The sequence below is a fragment of the Poecilia reticulata genome, chromosome 8, assembly GCF_904066995.2.
Source record: "Poecilia reticulata chromosome 8, P_reticulata-male-v2, whole genome shotgun sequence".
NCBI lineage: Eukaryota > Metazoa > Chordata > Actinopteri > Cyprinodontiformes > Poeciliidae > Poecilia > Poecilia reticulata.
In genome coordinates this window covers 4,786,838-4,813,907 of record NC_088837.1, presented here as the reverse complement: position 1 = coordinate 4,813,907, position 27,070 = coordinate 4,786,838, and the positions used below count along the sequence as shown (strand labels likewise).

Genomic DNA, 27,070 nt, shown 5'->3' with positions numbered 1-27,070 from the left:
TTGATGTTATAAACTGATGACCAGACTTTCTCCTTCAGTAGTTTCCGTATAAGAGCAAAATTGAGTATTATGAGCTTTACAAGTGATAAGAAAATTCTATTATTTAACAAGGAGACAATAGAGATAATCTACAATGGGGAGAAATGACAACTTCTTAATCTTCCCTATAGCTGCAGCGCTCTGAACAAGCTAAAAACTTATAAAATAAAACAAAGCTAATTAATTCTAAAATAGCGCAATATAATAATTAAAACTTACAGAGTAACTAGGTCGATAAAATAACAGCGGTTGACAAGGAGCGAAAGGATTTTTGACGCACACACAGACGCAGACAGGCATGACGGGGACACACCTCCTCCCCACAGGCCCGGGAGAGCCGCCGCCTCCCACATAAGGACGGACGGGTTTCTTTCCCGTCTCCTGTCACCGAGGGAGAGCCTGTGAGCCGGTGTCGGTGCTGGCGGACAGGCTGGGAAAAGCTCCAAAACACTCAGGCACCAACCGCAGGCAAAGGCAAGAGAAACCAACTCGACTCCAGCAGTAAAAATGTATCTAAAACCTATTCAATATTTCAAGACAAGCGCGTGAAGGTAGCTCGCGACCGGACCAATGTTTTTGGCTTTAGAGTAGTTGGAAAAAGGAAGACTCACACGGACTTTTTTTAATTTTTTTATTTCTTTGCTTGGCTAGTTGGAAGTTAACTTTACCTGAAGTTGCTGTCAAGATGAAGAGCCGCACCTCGTAAGCAGAGCGGACAAGATGGGCAAATGGGAGCTGACCATGGTGAGTTTGGCTGGAAACGTCACATATCAGGTGTCACAGCAAGTTGCCTGCTGTTTGAGGGGGGTCTACATATTTTTTTTGAATGGTAATAATGTTATTTTCTTACCATTCAAAAGGGCTCTGTGCAGAATTTGATTTAGAGGACCACATTTAGTTAAGTTCATAACCTAGCAACCTTTGGCTGGTTGCTAGGTTCATAGCAACCACCCAAAGGACCATTATTGTGTTTATATTGTTCATGCTTTCTTTTGCACATTTGTTGATTTCTAGCAGATAATATTTTGTTAACTTCAGTCTATGCTATATGGGGTACACTATTTTATTAGTAAACTATAAATCATAAAATAACTGTACATACAGTAGAACTAGGGAGAAGAGGTTGTGTTTTCAATCAATCAGTGCCGTTTTTAACATGGACATTGTGGCTCACCGCTCCGGGTGAAATGTTGTCGGGGGCGGCACAAGCGCTGAAAGTTTTTTTGAAACCTTAATTCTAATTGCAGACACAATAAGAAAATTTCTTTTCTTTTGTGTTCACTTTTGGCATTTCAGATTGAGACGAGCCTGAAAAGTGAAACGTATAAAGAGGTCATTGTTTTTGTCTCAAATCTTTTTGTGTGCTCAGCATTTCCAATGAAATGTGATCCTAGCAAAGACGTGAGCAGCAGACAGGATCTGTCCTACTCTGTTACCATGGAGATTAACCTATAAATATTTCTATGACGCTGTTCATTTGTCTGCAGACCACCAATTCGTAGTTCGGTATCTACAGATTCATTTATTGAAATTAGTTTTTTGTTTGTTTAACTCTACTTTGAATTATTTGTGAAAAGTTTGGCAATTCACAGATTTTTGTTTTTACAGTTCAGCTTAAAAAAATCTGATTTTTAAAAATTGAAAACACTTAGCTGCATTGCTACCACTCTGTTGGTTGGTATTTGCAATGCAGCCAATTCAGGAGGGCTGTTCATTTTCCTGGCTGTTGATTGGCAGTATCCATACGAGTAGAAATAAGGACAACTGTAGATAATGGCTCTCGCGATTGTGCTAAGATGGTTTCCACAGTGCATTTTAATGTGTGTGGCGATGTTTTTGGTGTTTTGAAATTTAAAAATAGGCAGTTCTAATCAATTTTAGAAGGAGTCTCAAGTATTAGCAGATGTCAGCTGTTTGTGAGCAGCTGCTTTTAAATTAGCAAATTAGCTCCAATCTTTGAGTATTTTGGGAGAAAAAAATACAACCTAATACTGTAAAACTTATCGCTACTTTGAGTTAAATGTAATGTCAACATATAAATGACACCAACTCTTGTAGACCAAGTCATACCTTCTGATTTCAGTAGCAATACGCAGTGCCTAATAATAGATTCATTTTTTTATTTTTTTTTATTTTATTTAACCAGGTAAACCCCATTGAGATCCAGATCTCATTTTCAAGAGGGACCGGGGCAGAAGTCTGCAGTACACAGCAACCTGGTTACAAAATAAAATTGATTAACACATATACATAAGTATAAAACAGTATAAAACAATTTAAAAACAGTGATGCTGTTTAAAAGAATCTCGTTGATGTTTTTAAGAATCGCTCAAAGTAAGTCCAGTGAAACCAATTCTGACATCTTGAGTTCAGACGGGAGCTGATTCCAGGCTGAAGGAGCATCACACTGAAAGCTTACTTTCCTCTTTCTGTTCGGCAACGTGGAACATGCAAAAGAAAAATGTTGGAGCGTAAAGAATGGGAATTAATAGATCTATGTAAAAGAGAGTTTAAATATGCTGGAGCCAAGCCGAGTAGAGATTTATAAATCAGGATCATAAGGTGATTGTTTCTCCATACGCTTAAAGGAGGCCATTCAGCTTTTGCATACAACTCACAATGATGTGTGAGAATCTGCTACCGGTTACAAACCTTAAAGCAAAATGATACACAGTATTTAATGATTGAAGGCATTTGGTCGAAGCATTCATATATAAAACATCACTATAATCCAGGAGTGGCAGAAATGTTGCAGCTACCAATTTACTTCCAGCTTTAAGAGTAAAACAAGAATCATTTCGGTAATAAAACCCAATCTTCATTTTCAGTGTTCGTAGCAAATTTGCTATGTGATTTTTAAAAGAAAGCTCTTTATCTAAAATAAAGCCAAGATATTTATAATTGCTGACAAACTCAATTTGTGTCTCTACAGCAGTGGTAAGCAATGGAGGGATCTCTGATAGTTTCCTAGAGTGGGAACAAACCATTGCTTTTGTCTTATCCACATTCAAAACCAATTTCAGAGTTTGTAAGTGGGTTTGAACTACAGTAAAAGCAGACTGCAAATACAGAATTGCCTGTACACGTGATGAAGAATAGCAGTAAAACACTAAATCATCTGCATAAAAATGATAAAAAAGCATATTGTTTTTGCGAAACTGGATTTCAGATGCTGCAGCTTGACTTGTTTTCTGTTTATGTTTTAGCTCCATAGTGCTATCGCTAAACTAGCTAAAACTGTAGCTAGGCAAATTTTGTTAATTAGAACAAATTTTTTATATATTTTTTTTATTTCAGGTAGGATTTGTTACCTAAATCAAGTAGCTAATGTTGACATTTTTAAGTGAACTTTAAAAATTCAAAATGAGTTCCTACAGTTTATGGAAAAGTAGCTTATTTGATGGCGATGCAGCTGTTTTCATGTTAAAGTGTGATAAGCTGGTGGCCTGACTCGGGCACTCATCTGATAAAACCGGTTCTCCAGTGTCATTCCAGGCGCGTTTTTAAAAACTCTGCTCTGACTTTGGCTTTGGCCGTAAAACCAAACAGAAAGCAAAGTCTAACCTCTTGTTTTGATTTTACGAAAAGAGGATTTAAATCTAAAAGCAATGACTCCTGATGTTGTCAACACCTGCAGATCTATAGTGTGCTTAAACGACTTAATACAATGACCCCAACCCCCCCCGTTGCTGTGCCAACCTCTTGATTTTCCTTTGTTTGTCCATAAACACTGATGTTTAGCTATAAGATTCTTGGAAAGATCAGAGCTGCAAGGAAGTTGTTTAAAAAAAACAAAAAAACCCAAACGGATACACCATTATGTTATTATTCTACATCGGTATCTGAATCAGCTAGATCTGAAATAATTGTTGTCATCATCACACGCCAGCCTGTTTGTGCCATCGCTGTAGATGATGACTATTAGTGGACGTAAATATTACCTTGTTGCTGCGGCTTTGCGAGGGATCAGTGTTAAGTCTCAGTGGGCTGCTGTGTCACCTGTTTGTGTGGCCAGGATTGCTTGTGACTATTTCTTGTTTGCTGAGCTCACCCTCTGACCCTTCTGTTGTAACTGCAAACATAACTTGATCTATATTTGAACATGTTACTCTGTACCTTTTTAGTTTTTGGATTCTTCCCCCTCTTCCCCCCCAACTTGATTGTTTTTTTTTTTCTCCAGAATCCAGTGCAGGAGTGGGGTGAGGAGAAGGAGGACGGCGTGGTGTACGGGGTGACGCTGCGCCGGGAGCCGGACCCGTCCTCGCCCGGCCCCAGTGAGACGAGCTCCTGCTGCGGTTTTGTCCAGTACCGGACCTGCAAGGTGCGGCGTCTGAAGGCTGCCAAGCTGGACTTGCTCATAAGTCACCTGCTGGACAGCAGCAGCAGCCAGGACCCGGACTACAGCCGGATCTTCCTCTCCACCTACCGGACCTACACCAGCACCACGGCGCTCTTAGAGCTGCTCTTCCAGAGGTACAGCTGCCTCCTTTGTACCACTCTGAGCTGGCTACTGTCTGTTTTCATCTGGTCTTTTGGATTCTGTGCGGTCAACAGAGGTGTAAAAAGTACAGCCCATTCAGAGCGGACGGCACAAAATGTTTGGAGATGGAAATCTCCAAACATTCCATCTCAAGTTTGGAGATGTAGAGTTAAAAAGAAAACTTTTTCCAGTGATATTTTTTTTAGCAAAACAAACTTAAAGTTCTGTAAACACACAGATACACTGGAAAAACCAAATCTCATCAAGTATTTTTCCACCAGTGCAACAACACCAATACAGTGGGAAAAAAAGAATGGAATGATTTAGATTGACAGTTTTGTGCCAAAATGGCCTGGTCAAAGTTTTAATCCATTACAAGAATCTGTGACAGTACTTTTAAAATGATGTTCACAGATTCATCCAGTCTGACTGAGTTTGAGCTAATTTTCTCTAAAAAAGGGGTGAAACCTTCTGGTTGAGGGCGCACTGATCGCAGTATTCTGGTTGATCACAGATTTTTTTTTTTTATTTAAGAAAAAAAAAATTATTTTTAATTTTTATTTATTTATTTTTGCTGAATGTAGCGAAAGAGTCACGAAGTTGGCAAGTATTCACATACTAGTATCTGCCCACCACTCAAAATTAAGGAAGTCGGTACCAATCGATCGGCTGGCTAAACAAAATCACTGCACCTCTACTTCAGGTTCTAATTGTATAAAGTCTAATGGGGACAAAAAACAAAAAAAAACTTTCAAAGGGCATGAATGCTCCTAGGAACCAATGTCAGTTTATTTTCCAGGACAAAAGAAAGCATAAATCAGTCTTGGAAAAACAAAACCTCTTATGTTTATTCATGCCCGGTCCCCATGTTTTGAGAGGAGCCTGGTGTTTGATGTTCCCACCGATAAAGCGAGCCTCTCGTCCCGGCTTTGATGTGATTGGTGCCGAGCAGGTGCTCATTAGCTGGAAGCTCCCAACAACAGCCATTATGCGTCGCCTGGGTTTAACGTTGGGGAGTAGGCGGGTGCAAATGATAATCAAAAGATTTTAGAAGATAGAAAGAAAGAGGCTGACTTTTGATTTTTTTAAAATTTGCTTACAGGGACAGCGCCTCTTCAGATGTCAACAATGCAGGTTACTGCAGGAGGTGGGTGGAAAATGTCCCAGCTTGAGGTTTGTTGTGGTTTTTTTGTGGTTGGTAAAGTTTCCCTCCATGCGCTCTGCTCTCTCTCCCTCTCTCCAGCCTCCTGTTGACGTTCATCCAGACGTGGTTGGATGAGTACAACGAGGACTTCAGGGACCCTCCGCTGCACCCGGCTCTCCTCCTGCTGCTGGATCACCTGAGGATCAGCTCCGCCGTGCACGGCAGCATGCGCAGCCAGCCGAACTTCTGCTCACTGGCCGGACAAGCCGAGGAGCTGCTCAGAAAGTTCCAGAAAGACGAAGGTGACCTTTTTATTCCACAACTTTTCCTTTGGCTACGATGACACAGTTGATCTTCTTGACAGTAATTGTGGTGGGAAACACGTTAAGTTCCCTTTAGTAACAGTGGTTTTTTTCCCCCTTTTTTTAAATTTCAGGAGCATTGTCAAATGTTGCTGCTGGTCTTGATCAAGGGGAGGAAGAGTCTGCCAGTGAGGATTCAGGATGTGAAACCTCTCTGGATCAGGGCAGCATCATGGATTTCTCCGCCTCAGCCATTGCTGAGCAGCTCACTCAAATGGACTCTGTGCGTCACTGGATATTTTTCATGTCTCGTTATTAAATATTGCCCATATCTGATGCTTTAAAGGCTGACGGTGGGCTTCCTTGACCTTTCCAGGCCCTGTTTGTCAAAGTGGTGCCCTACCAGTGTCTGGGCTGCGTGTGGTCCCAGAGAGACAAGAAGGAAAACATGTCTCCCACCATCCGAGCCACCATCACGCAGTTCAACACGTTGACCAACAGGGTTATCGTGTCGCTGCTCTCCCAGTCTGCAGAACCAGCTAACGGCTCCTCTGGGTCGCCTGCTACAACTCCAGCCCAGAGGGCTCGCATCATTGAGAAGTGGATCAAAGTGGCACAGGTGGGTTCTAGTAGCCAGGTAACTCCGAGAAGTAAAAATAAACAGTTGTCAAACACAACATGCAAACACCTGTGAGTGCGGTGGTAGTTTTTTCTTTTTGTTTCTGTTGTCCAGAGACATCATGTGTGTTTTTTAGTGCCACTTTTTGGAAAAATATCTGCTGTGAAAAATATCTCAACAGATAAGCCATGAGTGGCTTAGCAGACTGCAGGTGGATCAATCGGCTACACTTCTTAGTCTAGAACGACTAAGAATAACAATAGGTTATAGTACCATGGAACCTTTGCATGTTTTCCCAAAAGTGCATCACACTTTGAAGATCTCATACCAACCTGGTTAGCATAGAGCTGGAGAAACATTGAAATAACAGGAGTCTGTTTTGTTTTGCAGGAATGTCGTCGCTTGAAGAACTTCTCCTCCCTCAAGGCGATCCTTTCTGCCCTGCACTCGAATGCCGTTTACAGGCTGAGGAAGACCTGGGCAGCCGTCAGCAGGTGGGGTTTTTGATCATCTATCTATTTTATTTCATTTCAAAGGCTATCTTCACTCTTTGGCCCGTCTCCAAGGTCGTAAATAGGTTTTCTCTACATAACAGCTGCTTAACAAGGACATCAACCTGCTAATGGGTGCAATTCTGTGAAACTTGATTGGGCGAGTCAGCAAACGTCTCCTTTGGTTCATGACCCATATTTTAGCTCAGGTCGTGAACTGAGTTAAAAGCTCACTAGTTTGGTGCTAAGCTTCAACTAAAATGCTTACCGTGCAAACAAGTTAAACTTTGGAAAACTTTAAAAATGCTTACTGTAGATAATGTTAGAACAACCCACAGCTGTTGTCTTCATGTTGTCTTGGTCCCTGTTTGCAGAGACAGCATGGCCACGTTTGATAATCTCTGGGAGACGTTGCCGGACGAGAACTGTGTTCTGACCAACAGAGAGCTCCTGGTGGAGGTGAGAAAAACACATCATGTTTGCAGAGATAACCCTCATATACCCAGCTCATGAAAATCAGCACTGCTGGTGTATCAATAAATTGTCCCAGACTTCCTTAATTTTGGTAGATCAGTTATTGGCCATGAGTAGCTGATCTTGGCAACATCCACAAAGGACTGAAAATCAGTTATTGTCCCTTTTAATGTCAGCATGTAGGCAGACAATCTATCAACTTTGACTTTTCAGACCAAAGAAAAATTGGTATCGGCCAAAAACGGACCTCAATCTAAACCTTCCCTTAAGTGGACAGACCCCGTTTAATAAAGTTGGTATGAGATTCTCAATAGTGTTAACCATGGTTGAAAAAAATATGACATTTTATCGTTTTTACTGAAACACTTTAATCTAAAAATGCAAAAATATGGTCTAAAACAGTGGAAGACAATTAATAATAACAGAATAGTCACAGTTATTCCTTCTTAATGCTGGTGCTATCTTGGTTCCCCCGTCATGATTCTACATGTATTTTGGCAAACAGAACTATCACAGGCTAATTTCTTGTTAGCCTGTGATAAACTGCAGTAACCTTCTTTCAGCCATCTGATCGGCAGTGTTGTACCACTGTATGACTATTAGAGTATTCAGAATTCAAGGTCCAGACGTTAAACTGTTCAATGTATAACAGTATCAATTTTAAAATATAAACTTTTTAAAACTTTAACATGCCTTAATACCAGTAACCAGTACATGTTGAATGTTAAGTAAGGTACAAATCCTTAATATTCGGGCTGCAGCAATTGCAGTTTTCTGGTCGCTCTTTAAAATTCATGACCTGCCGATTACAATTTGCCCCCATACAGAATTTTAATAAAATATGAATTGGTTTTATATAAAAAAAATAACCTAGAATTACAGATTTGGATCTTGAACAGGCAAAAAAAAAAAAAAACTCAGAATGTTAGCTCATGAACAAGGTGCAAAGATTATCTCCTTGAACACAAATGCCACTCTTTTAATCTTTAAAAAGATTCCCTTTTGAGTTAATGTTTGCAGAAATGGTTATGAATAGCAAACAAGGGGCCTTGAGCACATCATGTTCCCGTCTCACTCTTCTCTCCGTGACTTTCTTTAGGGAGCTGCGTCATAGACGTCTTTTGTCCAGCGCTAATAAAGAACCCTAAAGTCATCAGATCCCTTGCTCTTTCTGTACCCAGCAGCTAAACAGCTAGTGTTTGTTGCCCCACAATACCTTCTCTTGATTGCCTTACATTTTTCAGGCAGACCTCTTATCTATGTAAACACTGGCATTCATATGTATTCCCAACCTAAGCCTATTTGCTTATGGATAAAAGCGCTCAGGTACATTGGAAATGAACTTCAATCCTTTTGGAGAAAAAAAAGAAGAAGAACCTAACAATTAACTGTTAAACAGGATGTCCAGGCTAATGTGTGATAAAAGCTCTTCCTTTTTGCCAGTGGAACTGCTTCTAACCTTAAACTGAGCACAGCTTTGATTGTCATCAACAGGACGGAAGCCAAGCCAATGTGGATAATGTTTCTCCAAAGTTAAGCAAGAAGTGTCAACTTCCCCGGCAGATGGTAAGCTATATCTAAATACGAATAAAGAAAGAGAGAAAAAAAAAAGAGAGCCCTATTAAGCCGGTGCTCCGTATCACTTGGCCTTTCATCTTTGAGTCATTTTCATATGAGGCAGAAGATTCATGCAAATCCCCCTCATACTCCACGCCTCTGAAAGAGCCCCGCCAGGGTTGATTTCCCTTTCTGGAACGTGACTGGAACCCAAAACTATTTTTAGCTACGCTCGGCGCTGAGCGGGTTTCAAATGGCGTCAGGTCAATAGGATTATAGGTCAGTAATAATAGACCAGACGGGGGGTTTTCATGGGGTCCTGACCACATTCTTCTGGGTGGTAATATGAGAGGTTCCGCTGACTGCCTTCAGTCCTGGTGTGAACATTGTCATGTTTAGATCTGTCACTGTGAAACAAGCCCATGGAAACAAAAAAAACGAATAAAACTGGTTTTAGAGTAAAAGTAAAGGGAGAATAAACCTGCTGCTGTAACTTTAATGGGTTTCTACATATGGCTTGTTTACAGAGTACCTCAAGTGGAGTGGTTCCTTACCTGGGCACCTATCTGACTGTCCTCACCATGTTGGACACGGCTCTACCCGACACCACAGAGGTAAACCATGGTACTTTTATGCTGGAATACTTGAACATTTTATTGATAGTTCTAGATAAAATTTACCAGAAGGGCCAGTGAATTTCATTAGAGCACAGAACAAAAGAATGAAACGATGTTTCATTGTTTAATATATTAAGTGAGCCAAGGTGCCACTTGTTGCTCTAGATCTGGACTCATGAAAACTGTGATCTTGTCTGAAGCTAAAAGTGTAATATCTTCATTTTTTGTTAATTTTTAAAGTAAAACAGTGTAGATGAAAAGCGAACCAGTTAGTTACAATTTTTCTGCCAGCTCGTCTTTTTTTTTTTTTTTTGCTAGGCAACACATGCACCAAACCTCAAAACAAACAAAAAAACAATAAACTGCTAAGCAGCATATTTACTAAAAGCATGCATTTAAAAAATGGGTTTTATTTCAGTTATTTAAAAACAAAAATGATAAAAATTCTACATTTCAGGCTGGCTTAAGCATCTTTTTATTACCAGTTAGCATGGTTAGCATTAGTAGCTGTTAAGAATTGGTGCTCTTAACTTTCTTTAGGACTCAATTTTCAAGCAGTGCACTCAATATCAGACAGAATGAACCTTAAAGCAAATGAAACTGACATATTTATTGTGACATATTCCTTCTTGTTGTCTACTGAAGTCTTGCTCTTTGCTACATCAGCTGAGGGTTTTGTTAGCATTAGCTTGAGCTGCTAACAGTTAAAAATGTCGCTTTTTCCCATCGGGAAAAATACTTTTGAGTTTCTTGTAACATCAGCTTTTTGTTGCATGTAGATCATTAACAATTTAGAGAAGCAATAATGGTGGTTTTAACACTAATTAAAGCTTAGTTTGATAAAGAAAAAATGCTGCCCTTTTAGAATAAAATAAAATAATGTCACTAATTAGATTTTTAAAATTATGCTTATAAACGCTATTGAAGTTTTGAGCTTGTAAAATCAGCTGTGTAGCAGTTACAATAATTCACTTTAAAAAAACAAACAAATTGACCCCAAAGATGTGTGAAGAAATTGCAGTTGCTCAAGAAAGCTATTTGTTGTACTTTTACCAACATGGTTAATATTTAGAAAAAAACAACTTAGTTAGGCTTTCTTCTACCAAATTAATCATTGATTTATGTAATAAATGAAAATACTAATAATCCACTCTCCCAACAGGATGGACTTATAAACTTTGAGAAGAGGAGGAGGGTAAGTAGCTCCTGTCATTTAGTGGATTCTTCTTTATGTGACATTTCTCTACATGCTCGATGAGTATGTAGTAGATAGTAGAGCAGTACATTATGTATTGTCAGAGTTAACAGAAAGTTAAACATAAACCTGACTTCATATTCGAAGCTGGAGTTCTCATGTGACTTTCTTAAGTGCTGCAACTGCAACCTTGTTGCTTCGGGCCAGATTATGCAACTTGAAGTCCTGACATCCAGCGGCGCGTTTTGCCTTGCTCTCATCGTCTCACCGTCAACATTTCTTGTTTCCCACGCAGGAGTTTGACGTCCTGTCGCAGATCCGCGTGCTGCAGGCGTCCTGTTCCCAGTACAACCTCCCCAAACATCCCAAAATCTCCGCTTGGCTGCATGGATACAAACTGCTCACAGATCAGGAGAGGTGAGCCAAAAATATTTTTTTTATTTCCCCCTTTGACATGTGACAAAATCACACGCATCCCTGCTTGAGTATAGTAAAGATTTGGTTGCTGTGCACTACAGAAGTTGCTTTTTAAAACCTTTTTTATGCATAAAAGAATAAAAGAAATGGAGGATGTTTGATTTGGAGATTCAAATTGGGTGGGGGGGGGGGGGGGAAGCAGTTTGCGTGAAAATTCAATACTTCCTTGTGTTTTCTATTTTTATTTTCTTTATTTTACAGCTATGAAATGTCAAAGCAGCTGGAGCCTCCAGTGGACGCTTGTTCACCGAATTCCTGGAGCAACCGCTCTATCACAAAGAAACTCTCCTTGTGAGTGTCACACTGCATACAACGTCTCGGAAAAGTAGTCAGACTCATTGACCTTTTTAAACTTTGTCACAGTCGCACCCCACAACAGATTTTAATTATATTTTATGCAATAGAGCAATAAAAAGGAGTAGAGGACTGAGAAGCGAATGGGGCAGTTTGTTTCTACTACCTTCTCACAGAAGGAGGTTGAAATTTCTTCCCCTCATAGCTAGCAACCTATCTGAAGCTGGTTTGGGTTGTAGCTCTGGCTGTCTGTTCAGACTTGTCCTGCTACGACCTGTTGAGCATCAGGATGCTATTTTAGTCTTGAAAAGCTTCGACGCTAGGCTAACTCCTTTTAGCACAACTTGAACATAACAGTAGTGTTTCCCAGCGTCCCATCAGATCGGTTTTAGACACCAAGAGCAAACCCCACTGAGCCGAGGAAATCAGCTTGCGCATCGGATTTACAGCCGTACCAAAAACATGAATACAAAGGTTCCAGCTCAGGATGTTTTTATATTATAAAAAAAAAAAGGCATTAAAATTTTTAAAATCTTTGTAATTATTTGAAATTAGCGCTCTAATTACCTTCCTTCCATTTCACAATTATGCTACACTTCGTCTTGATCTGAAGTCCTAATAAAATACATTGAAGTTTGTGGTTGTTGCGTAATCAAACATGGAGCTGTTGAAAGGATGTGAATACTTTTCCGCAGTGCTTTAGCTTATGTTTGCGTATTCAAACCAGAAGTTGATGCTCATGATTTACAGCGCTCATCTGGTTTATTTACGTACATTTAGATAAGAATCAAATGTTGATTAACAGCTTGTGTAATGTTGTTATTCTTCTGGTTCAGTTGGTTTGCTGCAGCATCCTTAATGAGGTTTTTCCCCCTCAGCTTCAGGTCGGTGAGTGAGACCACTAAGAAACTCCCCGCTGACCAGATCAGCCTTTCATCCTCTGGATCCAGTGGATCTGAGATGGAGGATCTTTCTTCCCCAAACACAACATGTTCTATTAAACTACAGGTAACCATCTCTCTCTCTGTGTGTGTGTGTGTGTGCATGCGTGCATGCGTATGTGTGTGAGAGTGTGTCTCTGTTCTTAGATGAAAGCCCATTGTCTCTGTCTTGTATCTATTGTCTCTAGTGCTAACAGTGATGGTCTTTGTTGAAAGCCAAGTCATTCTGTGTCTCCAACAGAATGCGCTCTGTTTCTCAAACAGTCGTCCTCTTGAAGCAAACACAACATTTATGCATTTCTAATTAGTAGAGCAAAGGGGTGTTTAATATTTAAACACCATTCAAGAAAGTTTATTTTATTTTCTCCCTGCTTTTCCTCTCTAGTCCTTCCACAGCTCCTACAACAACGTATCCGAGGCGTTTTCTTCCTCCTCCTCCTCTTCCTCTTCCTCGTCCTTCCCTTGCCCCTCGGCGGCTTCCTCTCTAGAGTCTCCGTCTGGTTCCTCGTCGGACTGCAGCACCGACCTGTGCGGTACAGACCCGGCGGCCGCTGCCGCCCAACCCGGTGCTCACCCGTCCCCCCACCACAAGCGCTCCATTTCCATGACGTCCCTGCCCATGTACAACCAGCAGGGCTGCGACTCCTGCATCATCCGGGTCAGCGTGGACCTGGGACTCGACAACGGCAACATGTACAAAAGCATCCTGGTGAGTTTGGTTAAGTTTGGAGTACGGCTTCGAGATGTGGCTTTAAAAAAATTTTTTGTTTTTTTTCCTACCATCAGATTTTCTTGCTTTTTTTTTTTCTACTAAACATAGAAATTCCAAATGACTGAAAATATTTTCAAAAAGTGGGTTGTATCATCCCATCTGTGAGTTGTACGACAGTTAAAAAGTAAAAAAAAAAAAAAAAGGTTTAACAGTGTTAATATTTGTAAATAAAGATGCAACTTCACCAGAAGAACATCTTAAAATTACAAGAGAAATGTTGCTTTAATTAGAAAGACTGTTATTGAGATTTGTATGGTTCTTTCTTAATCATAATTTGTGATAAATCCGGATGTAAACAATGGTTGAAAATTATATTTATGAACATTTGAAAGAGGTCTGTGTCAGTCACAATCCCACCACTCTTACCTCTGACTACACATCTAAACAAGCTTCTCTTCAAAAGCTGCAGTCAGTGCTCCACAAAAGGCTGCTGCTTTTAATTGTGCTGTCTTTTTATTATCTTCCTTTATCTACTGACGGTTCCTATCGTTGAATAAACTTCAAAATTTATCTACAGATGACGGCATTTATTATTTCTTCCATAAACGGCGTACTGCTGTGTTACGTCTACATTCTTCTTCTAAAGTCTAACTTCTCTCGCATCATTATCGCGTGAATGACGACGCAAAAAAAAGAATCGGTACAAACTGCTAGCTCCTGTGAAAAAGATCAGTTTAAGTTTCTAACCAAAGGTTATAGAGCCGATTGAGCTGAAAATTCTGGTTAATTTCTTGCCACTTTCCTGTCTAAGAGTATGAATGAAACATCTGAAGCATGTTTAAACTTGCTTAAAACAAGCTGAACCCTAACCCTAACTCCAAGCACTTGTATTGCCTTGTTGCTGAAAACGTGCTATATAAGTAAAATGACCTTACCTTGTTAGGGTTCACTGAGGAACATGAAGACTCTATAAACTCTATCTGACATTTCTTGGACCACATTAAAATGGAGAATGCTGCATTCCTGATATTCCTGCAGGCTAATCAATTTAGATTTTTCCTCTTTTGATGTTTAAAAATATGTACATTCTGTCCTTCTTGCTCTTTATTTTACTTTGGGGCCACATCTTTGCTTTAATTCTTGAATATGTAGGTTTTGCATTGTTCAGTCAGATGTTTTCATCCATGAATATCTGTCTGGTGTGGTTGCTTATCTTAACACCAGAACAGGAATCAGTTGGGAAGCCTTACCGACAAACCAAAATGGAAAACCCAACCAAAACAGAAGCAGTTCTTCAAAATATCAAGAGAAAATGCTGTTTGGCGGGAACGCGTCGTCACCAGCGCATGCTAAAACACGTCACACACCGTGACTAAACGGAATGTTGCCACTCACTGAGGTGTGTGTGTGTTTTTTTTTTTTTTGTCTTTGCAGCTGACCAGTCAGGATAAAACGGCCCAGGTGATCCAGAGGGCTTTGGAGAAGCATCACCTGGAGCACATGAACCCGCAGGACTTCACCCTGTCGCAGATCATGTCGCAGCAGAAAGGTCCGAACGCACCGAGCCGGTTGGCGTAAACGCCGCGGTCGGGAGAGTAACGCGACGATAACCAGCGTATGTTTCTCTGTCCTCAGAGTTGCTTGTGCCGGACAAAGCCAACGTCTTCTATGCCATGTCCACGACCGCTAACTTCGACTTCGTCCTGCGCTTGTACCGCAAAGGCAAGAAGCAGCCGCTGAGACCAACCGCCAGTCTCAACCGGTTCGCCAGGTGAGGCCCGCTAAGCCAAGCCGATTGGATCGATCGGTTCCTGGAAAAACGGGCTTTGACTCATAAAAGGTGGCTTTCCAAACTCTACGGTTCGTTGCTTTGCACCAAAAGGGATGAAAGCAGAATGCGTTTAAGGAAGCTTACGAGATTCTGACAAGAAAAAAAGCACTTTAGTGATGGAACTTAAAACTCCTTCATCTTCCTGGTTGGAACACTGCCTGGTGTGAAGTGACTTGTCCCACAGAGATTTCATGTGAGCGCTGATTCAATTTGACTTGCTATTTCACATGACGACGTGCGGGAACACACCCTTGTTTGGAAAGCACGTGCCAACGTATTTACACGGAAAAAAGGAAAAAAAAATAACAGTGACAATAGTACGTTTCCCGACTGAGTTGGAGTCATTAAAAGGGATTAAGACTTCAACCGATGATGAGTTGGAACATGTGCCTTTGTCAGACGTCACTTAGTTGAAAGGCGTGTGGAGGATGAGTTCTCCTGTACCTGTGATGGTTGCCACGAGCGACTGGCAGCTCCGACTGGAAGGAGGGCATTCCTGTGGCAGGGATCATGACGGCAGCGGCGAAACGTTGACGTTCTAGATCTGTACTCCCAATATATAAAATGAAAGGAAAACTTAAATGTGTGGTTTTCTATTTTTTGTGTTAGTTTGTCTTTTAGACTTTTAAAAGTTCAAAATTTGATAACATTTTGTATTTATTTTGCTTCCACTGTGATTCACCTTAACCGCACTTTTGTTCGATGAGCACATCTCGATGACTCATCACTTAGCTAGCTTATCTCTTAAATGGCAAAAAAACATTGCTTGTTTAAAAAAGAATATAACTCTGACAGTTTAAAATGCTCCCGTTAATGCCTTTGTGATTATTCTAGATTTTTTACATTTTGATTTAATGAATGTTTGAATATCTAACACTATAAGGAGTCTGTGTTTAAGCTGTAACTAAACAAACTGACCCGGGATTGAAGTTGTGCTAAAACCAGCTAACCGTTTGATTATGTTGACGGAATTTTCCAGAAAGTCACGTTGATTGAGGTGACATTAAGATCTTCGGTTTTATAGAAGGGCAGCAAAGACGTACCGGATACCGTAAACACACATTTATTAAATCACGAGTTTCTTTCCTTTGAAAGCCTGAAAGTTGAGAGGTTTCCAGCCCCGAGGGGAGAAACGGCTGCTGTGGGAAGATAATGAAAAGGCTTTTCTCTGACTTCCACTTCCCACAGAAGCCGTTTCTAGAAAACACACTTCAGTGTAACGTGTTCCTGCACATGACACCTGAAGCCACAGTTTTTTTTTCCCCTGTAAAACTGGTTGTCATCATTTTTTTAATTACCAAAGATGTTCCAAACAACAAAAATAATTGACTGTTTTCAATCCAGAATTTGATATGCATTACCAGGATGTATTAAAAACCACTAAAATAAAAATAAAGTTTCCAAACTGTCTTGTCTGTATTGGTATTTAGAGTAAGATTTTGTTTTGACAAAAATATATACTTACTAGTTCTTAAAGTTGCAGTGACTGCCTTAAATTTGGATATAAACTCAATGATGTGCTTTTCTTTCTGCGTTCCTAAAGGGAACATGTGCAAAATCCACCTTTTTAGCCTTGAAATTCATATTTTTGTGAACTTTGAGTATCTAGGAGTGCAAAAAATTCTAATTTATTCCCTCTCAGTGCTATTTTTATACTCTTTTTGGGTTAAAATTTTCAGTCTCTTCATTGCTCTCTAACACCTATTATCTTTTCATGTGTATTCTGTCACCTCATTTGCTTAGGAACAGCTTAACAAGAGGGTCATTTAAAAAGGTCATGATTTAATAGAATATATTACTTGATTGACATTCTGGTCCACACCAGTTGGTGGCGGTACTGCACAATTTTTGTTGTTTGCCAGCCACCAATAAACACCAAAGAAGAAGGGAAAAAATCAGTTTTGTGCATGGATCCGCCATTTTTCTTTTCCTCGAGCAATTTTTGTAGTACAAGTTCAGCTTTGCCGAAGTAGTTGTAATAAGTAACCAAGTCAAAATGTTCGGTTCCAGCGTATATTTCTTATTACCCATCACCAGAGCCTCTTCGAAGTGTCTGGTTAAATGTTATGTTTGTCAGAAGAATACACACATTAGTGGAGATCGGAAAGTAGGTCTACTTGAGTGCTTCAGCAACCTACGGAAATATCGAGCGATTTTCCGAAAGACCTCCTCTGATTCCTTCTTCTCTATGGAAACTACAGCAGAGCGGTAAGCTCCAAATCACATTAAAATAAAATGACAACAAAGCTTATTTTAGACCGATTTTTTTTGGTGATGACGTTTTGGCTATTGATTTGATAGCATTTCCTTTGAAAGCTCTTCCTCTTATGTTAGCGCTGTGTTCTAGCTTTTAGCAGCCTCCTAGACGATATAAATATGCCCCAATTAGGCATGTTTTGGATATTATTTGGCTTTATTTTTAACATTTTTGTTTTGGAGAACACATTACCAAATGCCTTCAAAGAAGTTCTTGACGCTCCCGTTAACTAATTCTTTAATGATGGCGAGACTTTTAGTTTTTTAATGCTATTGTGATGGCATTAATATTTTAATGGGTTTCTGTAGGTACCATAAACTCCATGGTTAAGCTACGCTCCACATTGTAGTCTGGGAGGATGTAAACAGAAATGACACCATTGCGATCCATTAAAAATCTTCTTCATTCTCCTGCCCTGGGTCAGACTCTGATTCTGGCTCTAACGTGTATGGATGCTGGGTGGTTGTTGACATCTTGGATAAAAAATGTCCTGGCAGGTAATCGTATCGTTTCTAACAAGCTACAGAACTGACCGAATGGCGTGGAGGGGGACGGTCTGTGACCTGGAGGGGGGCGGGGCGGGGCGGGGCAGACTGTGGGGGCGCACGCGCGCTCTGTGGAGCTACAATAACGAGGAATTCAGACCAAAGCATTGCATTTCTGCTTTACATGGACCATAAGTGATTTACATGTGAAAAGATTTAAAAGCATGATATGTCCACATTATGTTATAGTTATTTGCTTAATTATGTTACTGTTGTTTGACATACAAAAAAAAAAAAAAACTTAAGCAATTAGTGTTGTCTAAATCCATATTTTTCCAATTTTGGGTAGCCGAAAGTGCTGCTGTTCTGTCGTTGCACACGTAGCAGCACTGCCCCCTGCTGGTGCTCATTTGTAGTCACACCACCCACTAATTCTATCGGCCATCGAGACTTTAAAAATAAAAAACGTCAAAATAACTCAAATAAAGTTCATTAATAAAGTCGGCATCGTCGAGTTCGTTTCTTATAAACTAAACACATTAGAGAGAGAATCTGCTCAGGCAATGTGGTCCTACTTTCATCCATCCATCCATCCATTTTCTTCCGCTTATCCGGGGTCGGGTCGATTTACCGGTCGATCTACGTTCCCACCCTCATCTATGGTCATGAGCTTTGGGTCATGACCGAAAGAACGAGATCACGGGTACAAGCGGCCGAAATGGGTTTCCTCCGCAGGGTGGCTGCCTATCTCCCTTAGAGATAGGGTGAGAAGCTCGGTCATCCGGGAGGGACTCAGAGTAGAGCCGCTGCTCCTCCACGTCGAGAGGAGCCAGTTGAGGTGGCTCGGGCATCTGGTAAGGATGCCTCCTGGACGCCTCCCGGGTGAGGTGTTCCGGGCACGTCCCACCGGGAGGAGGCCTCGGGGAAGACCCAGGACACGCTGGAGGGATTACGTCTCTCGGCTGGCCTGGGAACGCCTTGGGATTCCCCCGGAGGAGCTGGAAGAAGTGGCTGGGGAGAGGGAAGTCTGGGCCTCCCTTCTGAAGCTGCTGCCCCCGCGACCCGACCCCGGTCCCACTTTCAATCCGTAAATAATCACAAAACAGAAGCAATGTTGGACACAGCTTACTTCAGGTCTATACTACAAACAGAAATTTGGGATTAAATTACCTTTAATCTAACAAATTGATCTAAATACAACATTGTCTTATAGTTTATAAATGTTTAATAATGGCTAAATTCTTAAAAAAAAAAAAAAAAGCTGAAATTTTGAGGGACTTTGTGCATTTTAATTGGACCAGTGAGTGAGCCACAGATTTGAGCATAAGCCAAGTCATAGGTCATCTCTATATGCATACGAGTGTGTGTAAGAATATGTATGTATGTATAAACACTGGAGATGTGCTGATCAGGGTTTTTTCCTGCCAATACCGATTCCGATCACCCATGAGGGCCGATCACCGATACCAATCACATAGTTATTATTTTTTAATCAAAAGCACTACCGGTTACATTATGTGGAAAAAGGAACCATGAGTTCACCTTAATTTAGACAAAAATTTGTTTTTAATAACTTTTTCCAAGAAAAAAACAGGCCTTGTGCAAATTGTACTGCTATCGGTAATACTATCTTCAACAGACTGAAAACATGAAGGCTCTGAAGAGGCTAAATAATGCAAAGAGCCCAAATAAAACCTCTCAACATTGACAAAAAATTCAAGTATAAAATTTAACATTCAAAGGCAAATACAGGTTCCATTACAATAAACAATCCTGAGTTACTGAATGAAAACTTCCTGATAGCATGGCGGCTAGCTGATTACTGCTAGTTCTGGTTGGTTGTTTCTGACTGAGCGGAGTAATTATGCAGAACAGGGAGGAGATCGATTATTTTTTTTAGAGATTATCTGTCTCATGTTAGGACAGCGAAAGTTTTAATACGTATGTAAAATGTATTTTTTTAAGTTAGATGCTGCAGTTTTAAGCAGAGGTTCAGTGTGAGAGTCACTACCAGGTGGAGCAGAAGTGGCGTCTGAAATATTACTACCTGTAGCACGTAGCAGCGGTTCAACAGCGAGAGCAGAACCAGCGTCTTGTAGCCAAACTCCTCAAGTATGGCATTGTTTTAATGCCATATTAGATTCGTTGTGTTGATGCATTTTGACGTGCTTCAATTTTCCGCCGCAACACGCAAACTACCCCATTCACTCAGTGCGTTATAGTTCCTCATCGCTTAGGATTTGTTGCTGCGCGTTTGCGCAGAGTGAAGGAAAGAGGAGACCAGCTGCACAGGCAGGCTGTGAAATGAGATGCAGGTGATCGGTTTCTGTGATCGGCAACAAGAGACCGTGATCGGCAATCACCGATCATACACTTTTTCACGGAAATCGGCCGATTATTATCGATGGCCGATCGATCGACACACCTCTAATAAGCACATATAAATAGGAATAAGTGTGTATTTTTAAGTATAATCAAAACAAACAAACAAACTTACTTTATGAGGATCATTGGCAGAGATCAAATAAGACCAATCATGGTGGAGCAAAAATGCTCAGGCCAAATTTCTGAGAAGGACCTGAAATGTATACCCTCTTTCAGTCCATTTATAACTCTTGTTGTGTAATATTACCTCAATAAAGAGTTACAAACTTTCGTATGACTTGTAGTTGAGAAAGTGTCTGTGGTGGGGAGTATTTTAAATTTATATCCAGCTGTAATTAGCATCCTGACAGTGCTAATTTAAAAGTCAAACTTGCTAGCAGTCGTTGCCAAGTAACGGCATGAATTAGCTGTCGTTGTAGGGTAAAAGGCTGACATGCTAACTGGTTAAAATAGACTTTAAATTTTAAAGTGTTTAGCTTAGCTGACGTTTCATGCCTTAATCATACTTTGATTTTCTTTCTTTTTTTGACATGAGAGGATAAAGCAAAAATAGATTTAGACTTGGACTTACTTTATTGTCACTGCACAAAGACGCAACAGTGAATTTGGCAACAGTGGCGTTGCTTGGCGACCGGAGTACACAGAAAAAATACGGAATACTTGTAGTTGGTAGCAATTAAACACATTTTGTTAAGTAAAATTAAATTGTTATAAGTTCTTATGCCCTTTTTTGTCACTAAATTCTAACAAGTCGTTAATGTCAGTGGACGCATTTCTGTGTAATTCCACGTAACGGCGCTGAGGAGCCGCTAAGAGGAGAAAGATGTCACTAACGAGCTGTAATGACATTTATACACCGCATGGGGTCAGTAATGGTCAACGTTTTTTTTATTTTAGCACATTCAGTTCTTACAAGTGCAGCTGTCACCCTACCTACCGTAGACTGTGGACATACTTTGAGGAGGTGATGGCTTTAAACCTTAAAAAAAAAAGCTAAGCTTTGTTACATTTCAAATTTAAATTAGGACTCAGTGTGACTTTAGAGGATATTTGTGACAACTGAAAAGAGCCTGACTTGCCCTGCTGGTCCAGCCAAGCACTTGGCTGCAGCATATGCACACTCAGCAAAGGGGATATGGGTCTGGATGCATTAGATGAGGATTTGCCTCACATTGTGTGTTGAGGGTTTGTTGCCTAGGTCAGCAGTTGTAGAGGAGAACCAGGACATTGCCCCTCGTCTCTTGCTACCTCATGTATTATGCATGCCTGCGAGGTCTGGCTCTCTCTTTCTCTCTCTTTGTGTTCTTACTGTGTGAGTAGCTACAAAAAAAGAAGAAAAAAAAAACTCGAAACTGCTAAATAGTACTTATTTGTCTATTAAAAGTACCACCCAGTAGTTGTGTGTGGTTACTAGTAAATGTAGCCAGACAAAAATAAAACGGCATGGAGGACTCCACAAAGTAAGTTTTTAAAAAATGTACATTGAAGAAAAAAAAAAGAAAAGACCCTGGCTGATTAAGTTTGGTGAAAATTTTGGGTTGGTGACATCACAAGAGGTGCAGAAATGTAGCGTGTCCTGGCCATGTTGTCCCATTTGTATCAGTTTTCTGGTACAAAATTTTACACTGATGAAGCAGCAGTTTGTTCCTGCCCAGTAAGTAAAGTATCTTTATTCTGCTTGTCTACTGTAAAAAAAAAAAATTACTAAATAAACAAATTAGTTATAGCTCTAATAATCTGTTCACAGAAGGTAACTTAGTTATTATTTTACGCAGTCTTTCATATTCTAAAGAAGTAAGTGCGCCCAAATGGGGATCAAAACCAAACTAGATAGAAATGGGGTGCAATGCAAGTCTGATAATAATTTAACGTTTAATTAAATTATAATATTTGCACAACATAGGTAAGATTTGGAAATTTTTTATGACCGTTTATTTCCTACATTCATGAAAACGTGAAAACAAAACCAGCTTTTTTCCCCCTCATGTTTCAGTGTTACTACCTTCCTCATCACAAACATACTCAGTCAAACTTCCGCCTCACAGAGGAGCCCCTCACTCAGCTCCTCCAGACTAGTGGCAGCAGCAGTTAGCAAACTACCTGGTGAACTCAACATACGCACTACTTCTTATCGCAACGCTCCTCACAACGGGAACATGAAGCAGCTTTGTGGTGACGTCCTGAAGGCGGAGTTTCAGAAAAAGACAAGTGGCCCAATTTGAAAACATCAAATTGCAAAGTCAAATTTCTTTAAAGTCATATTTTGATTTATGCAGCATTTTCATAACAACAAAGGTAACATAGTTACTTGACTGTGCAATGAAATGATAGTATGTGTCTGGGAAGCACATAACCAGTCTGGTAAAGGAGGAAGTTCTGATGGTTTCTGAAGCGTTGGAGTTCTATTCCGGTTCTGGTCATCTTCTCTGTGTTGTACTGTTGCCACAGTGAAATGAAATCCATGACTTTGAAGGAGAAATTATAACTAAAATACAATTAGAAGCTCTTTACACTTGCCTTACAACTTTCATGATGTCACTACAGGCAGCTGAAAGAGGAAGGGTTTTCTTTTTTGGGGGGGAGTAAATTTTACAACAGAAATGACAGTGAACTGTGTGACGAACTGCATGTGAACTCTGCTCTTCAGATTGAAGGTCATGCCCTGATTTGTCCAGGAACCGCAGTTACATAATTAGGATCAACGAGGCGTGGACTGACCGTCTTCACCTCCTGACCTCGGACTGTTGGAGGAAGTGAGAGTCTTTACATGGTGGGATTTGAAACTTGTGGGTAATATCACACCCCAGGTACACACTAATGGAACAAACTCGATTCTAGAGAGCGCCACATCCAATCACGACACAAAGCTTCCAATCCAAGCAGTTCGGATTCGACACGCGGCCACCACGGCCAAAACCTCTGCGTCGATAGCACCAGCCCGAAGACTGATGACCTCACGTCCTGTTTACTTGGAAAGACAGAAGCGCGTCGTCGGAACGGCGAAGCAGAAGCGAGACGAGGACGCTTCGGTTTCGTTATTATTAGCGGCGCCCCTGTTTTGGCCTCGTTTATTTTTGTTTTCGCCAGCATGCCGCGCAGATCAGGTTCGTCATGTGAAAGCAGAATACTTGACGTTCTGATGGCGAACAGGCTGCTGCTGCTCTCTGGTTGTGTCATAACAGCCGCCGACTGCAGCGGCACGCCGGGAGCGCGTAAAGCTGCTGAAATACAATCAGTACTGGAGTTTAGATTTACGGCCCGCTGCCCGACCCGAAACCCGAGCCGGGTGGTGCCAGAATTATTTGCTTGATTGGCCGGGTCGGGGCTCTGCGGTGCGTTTAATAAGCCTGAAATACATACAGGAAAAAATGAGAGCGCGCCATTTAAAGTTGTGTTAATCTGATTATTATGTTCTTAATAGAGGAGTGGTACGACAGAATATTAGGGATTCGCTGAGAAAATAAAACATTATGAGAATAAAGTCAGAATATTTCAAGATTAAAGTCGAAATAATACAACAATTAAGTCGTAGTGATAATACTCATATTATTACAACCTTGTTCTCCTAATATTATGACTGTACTCGTATTATTTTGACTTAACTCTCATATAACTTTATTGTCGGAGTATTATGAATTATTCTCAAAGTATGTAGATTTTTTTCTTGCATAACATGAGAAAAATAACACGATATTATTCTCATGTTATTTAGACTTTAATCTCAAAATATCACGACTCTATTTTAAAATAATTATAACTTTATTCTCATATTATTATGATTTTGTTGTTCTTGTAGTATCACGATGTTGATCTCAAAAGATTATGACTTAATTTTCATATTGTTACAACTTTATTCTTGTCATTTCGGCTTCATTTTTTTTGTAATATGAATTTAATATTGTAATAATGTGACTTTATTCTCGAAATGTTGACTTATTTTTGCAATTTTTACTTTATTCATGTCATTTTATTTAAGTTTTTTTTTTTCCCACAGTATTTCTGTGTTGTAGATTGATAGAGGAATCTGTTGAAGAAATAAAGAAGCTGTGCTGGGAGCTTCACTGCATTTGATCCTGAGTATCTGCTGGTGCTGCAGTAATTGTATCATCTAGGCGGCTGCGGCGCCGCGGTGCGAGCGGCTGTATGCATGTCTTATTCTAAGCGGCGCCATCTGCTAACCTTGTTTGCGTGTGGCAGCGCCGCCTACAGCCGGCAACATCCTGAACTATTTTCTTTGCAGGGGGAAGAGCTCAGGTTGAAGGTGTCGACAACCCACGCATGCAGTGCGATATGATGCGGCCAGCGTATAGCGCATACATTTGTTGCTTCTGTATTTATAGAGGAGCTGAATACGAATCCCCATGTGGCTCCATATCATTTTCTCCTGATGTTATTTCCACCCACGGCTCGCATACTTTTACGTTTTGGCTCTCAAAGGAGTGCAGGCATGTTGCTCCGTATCTTTGACATTCTTCCTCACTATGGCTACTGTTGCCAAAGTGCGACTCCCACAGGGCTGGTGGATGGAGTTGGTATAGTTACGGCGCTCTATTGTAAGACAAATGTATTCACTTTTCTTGATCTTCGTGGTGTATCCACCGTCACGCTCCCCGAACTACGCGGGGTTTCGTCACGTTGCACGTTCGAAACCTCAAAGTGTCGTTTTTGTGTATCGCTCTGGACAACAGAGGTCAGGGGAAGGTTGGAAAAGGGACGACGCCGGAGATCAAATCAAGTTTATTTGAAGTTTAAAGTGCTTTACAACATAAAAAACACAATACAGTCAGCAAACAATAAAAATTACATTTTGTCAAATGCCATCATCAAAATCTTTTATAGCAAATGTGTTGATTAATGCTAATCAAAAGCAACTAACTTGAAATAAGTTAGAAATACGACAAAACTAACTTACAAATAACTTTTTTTTTATTAATCAAAAGTTAAAAATTCCTTAATATTAATGGAAAAAGCACTAACTCTGAACGCAGATTTTGTCACTTATAACAAGACATTTTTGTCTGTGTTATAAATGTAATCATCTGCCGGAGGAACCAGTACTTTTTTGTTAATATTAAGGGATCGTTTACTCAAAATAAGCGCCTGTGTCTTGCTGTGAAGTTATTTATAGCTTTGTAGATATTTACACCAGAGCAAGACAAAAACACATGGTAGGATTTTGTGTTTTTGCAGTGTAGCAAACACAAATCATTTAGGTAATTGTAACTGACCTAAAACAAGAAAGTTTGGTCTATTTTAATTTCAAACTGCGAGAGGAAAAAAAAGTGTATTTGTCTTTTTATTTGGTGTATGTAAACTTCTGGTTCCGAAAACTCTGACTGTCTGACACGAATCAAATCATTTTTTGTTGATTGGTGACGGTCTAATGAAGTCATAAAAACACTACTGGGCCTTTAAATGGTTCCCATGGATGAAGAATAAGAAGGAGAATCACAGCACTTGAAAATGTCTTAATCCTTAAAGTAAGTTTGTTTGCACTTGAAGATTCACCCAGGAGGTCGTGTCATGTTGGGTGTTTGTCTAGCTCCATCTGAGTCGTGTTGACATTTTACCAATATGTTGGTATGGCTTAAATTAGAAGTGACTAACCATTGATGGAATTTTTCTAATCCTCCTTGGCAGCGTTGGGCTTTTTTTTTTTTTGTAATCTCATACTCTCACAGTTATGGGTATTGTGGTTTCAAGATAGATGAGGATCATTTAGCTTTTCAAACCGGCATTCGAGACATTAAAGCTCTGGAGCCTGGTGGATCATGAGACGTTGTCTTTTCTGCGTCGTCACTGTCTGAGCGTTAGAAAAACAAAAACGTCAACACAAATGATTTCTGGCATTTCTGTGGATTTCAATACATTTAAAATGCAAGAACAGAACAATTCTTTACTGTATTATACTCGCGTGTTTGCTAATAAAGTTGTTTAGCAGACTTGTATTGTGACTTGCAATCAGCTTTCTCTCTTGTGTAAGATTTCTAGGACTGAAACGATTAATCGTGATTAAACGATCATTGAAACAATTGTCAACTAATTCAGTAACCGATTAATCGGAAACCGGAATGTTTGCTGAAAGAACTACATATTTCGAGCAGTAATTAAGATTCTCAGGGCTGACACAATTAATATGATGATTAATCGTGATTAATCAATCACCAAAATAATCGTCAACTAATTTTGTAATCAATTAATTGTTAACGGGAGTGTACAGACTCGAAAACAGACCCAGCTGCTGAAAGAACAACATAATCAGAGCAGTAGTCCAGCTAAAACTGTACAAATAACATCTACATTTGGCCAAAACTCAAGTGTACTAGTCTTAGCTTCACCCAATTAAAAGAAAAGTCCTATTAAGCATCTTTTTATATCCCTTTATCCTTCAGTTAATCCAAAATAAAGTCACCAGATCAGCCTTACACTGCACTAATTATGAGCTAATATCAAGAGATTGATATTAGAAATATTTTTCATTTTCAGATGAATCCTTTGCTACAAATGATCAAATGTTCACTGAAGGAATGATGTTTAGCGTTTTATGCAATATAATGTTTATTTTTGCATTTTAAAGCCCCTTAACTCTGTTCCCCCAAAAACACTTTAATGTTGGTCTGTGGGTCCATGAGGACGCCGATGTCCTTGTGACAGCGAAGAGGTTTAAAAAGGAATCGAATCATTTGCTTTATTTCCATCTTTCAATGTGTTTCTAACAAAGTATAACAAAAGCTTACGTGGTTAAATGTGATTAATCGAATAACCAATAG

At 40.1% G+C, this 27,070-nt stretch overlaps 1 protein-coding gene across 2 annotated transcripts; it reads left to right on the top strand.

Annotated features, from left to right (window-relative positions):
* Positions 1 to 316: 316 nt before the first annotated feature.
* Positions 317 to 16,582, top strand: rgl3b (ral guanine nucleotide dissociation stimulator-like 3b). 2 transcript variants are annotated; one of them, XM_081609660.1, is made up of 18 exons: positions 317 to 513; positions 691 to 783; positions 4,220 to 4,512; positions 5,622 to 5,666; positions 5,763 to 5,965; positions 6,100 to 6,248; positions 6,342 to 6,584; positions 6,975 to 7,078; positions 7,450 to 7,534; positions 9,044 to 9,115; positions 9,634 to 9,720; positions 10,886 to 10,918; positions 11,214 to 11,335; positions 11,597 to 11,686; positions 12,568 to 12,697; positions 13,016 to 13,339; positions 14,777 to 14,891; positions 14,978 to 16,582. In XM_081609660.1, exons 2-18 carry the CDS (start codon positions 760 to 762, stop codon positions 15,115 to 15,117), a joined length of 2,259 nt encoding a protein of 752 aa, XP_081465786.1. In that variant the 5' UTR covers positions 317 to 513; positions 691 to 759; the 3' UTR covers positions 15,118 to 16,582. The 2 variants fall into 2 exon arrangements, with proteins under 2 accessions (XP_081465786.1, XP_008413579.1); XM_008415357.3 differs by having other exon boundaries at positions 317 to 590.
* Positions 16,583 to 27,070: the final 10,488 nt, after the last annotated feature.

Excerpts from the sequence above, each read along its gene's own strand:
- rgl3b (XM_081609660.1), top strand. The coding sequence starts at position 760 with ATGGGCAAATGGGAGCTGACCATG. Across the intron at positions 5,966-6,099 it reads AAAGTTCCAGAAAGACGAAG|GAGCATTGTCAAATGTTGCT; the intron begins GTGACCTTTTTA and ends TTTAAATTTCAG. Across the intron at positions 11,687-12,567 it reads ATCACAAAGAAACTCTCCTT|CTTCAGGTCGGTGAGTGAGA; the intron begins GTGAGTGTCACA and ends TTTCCCCCTCAG.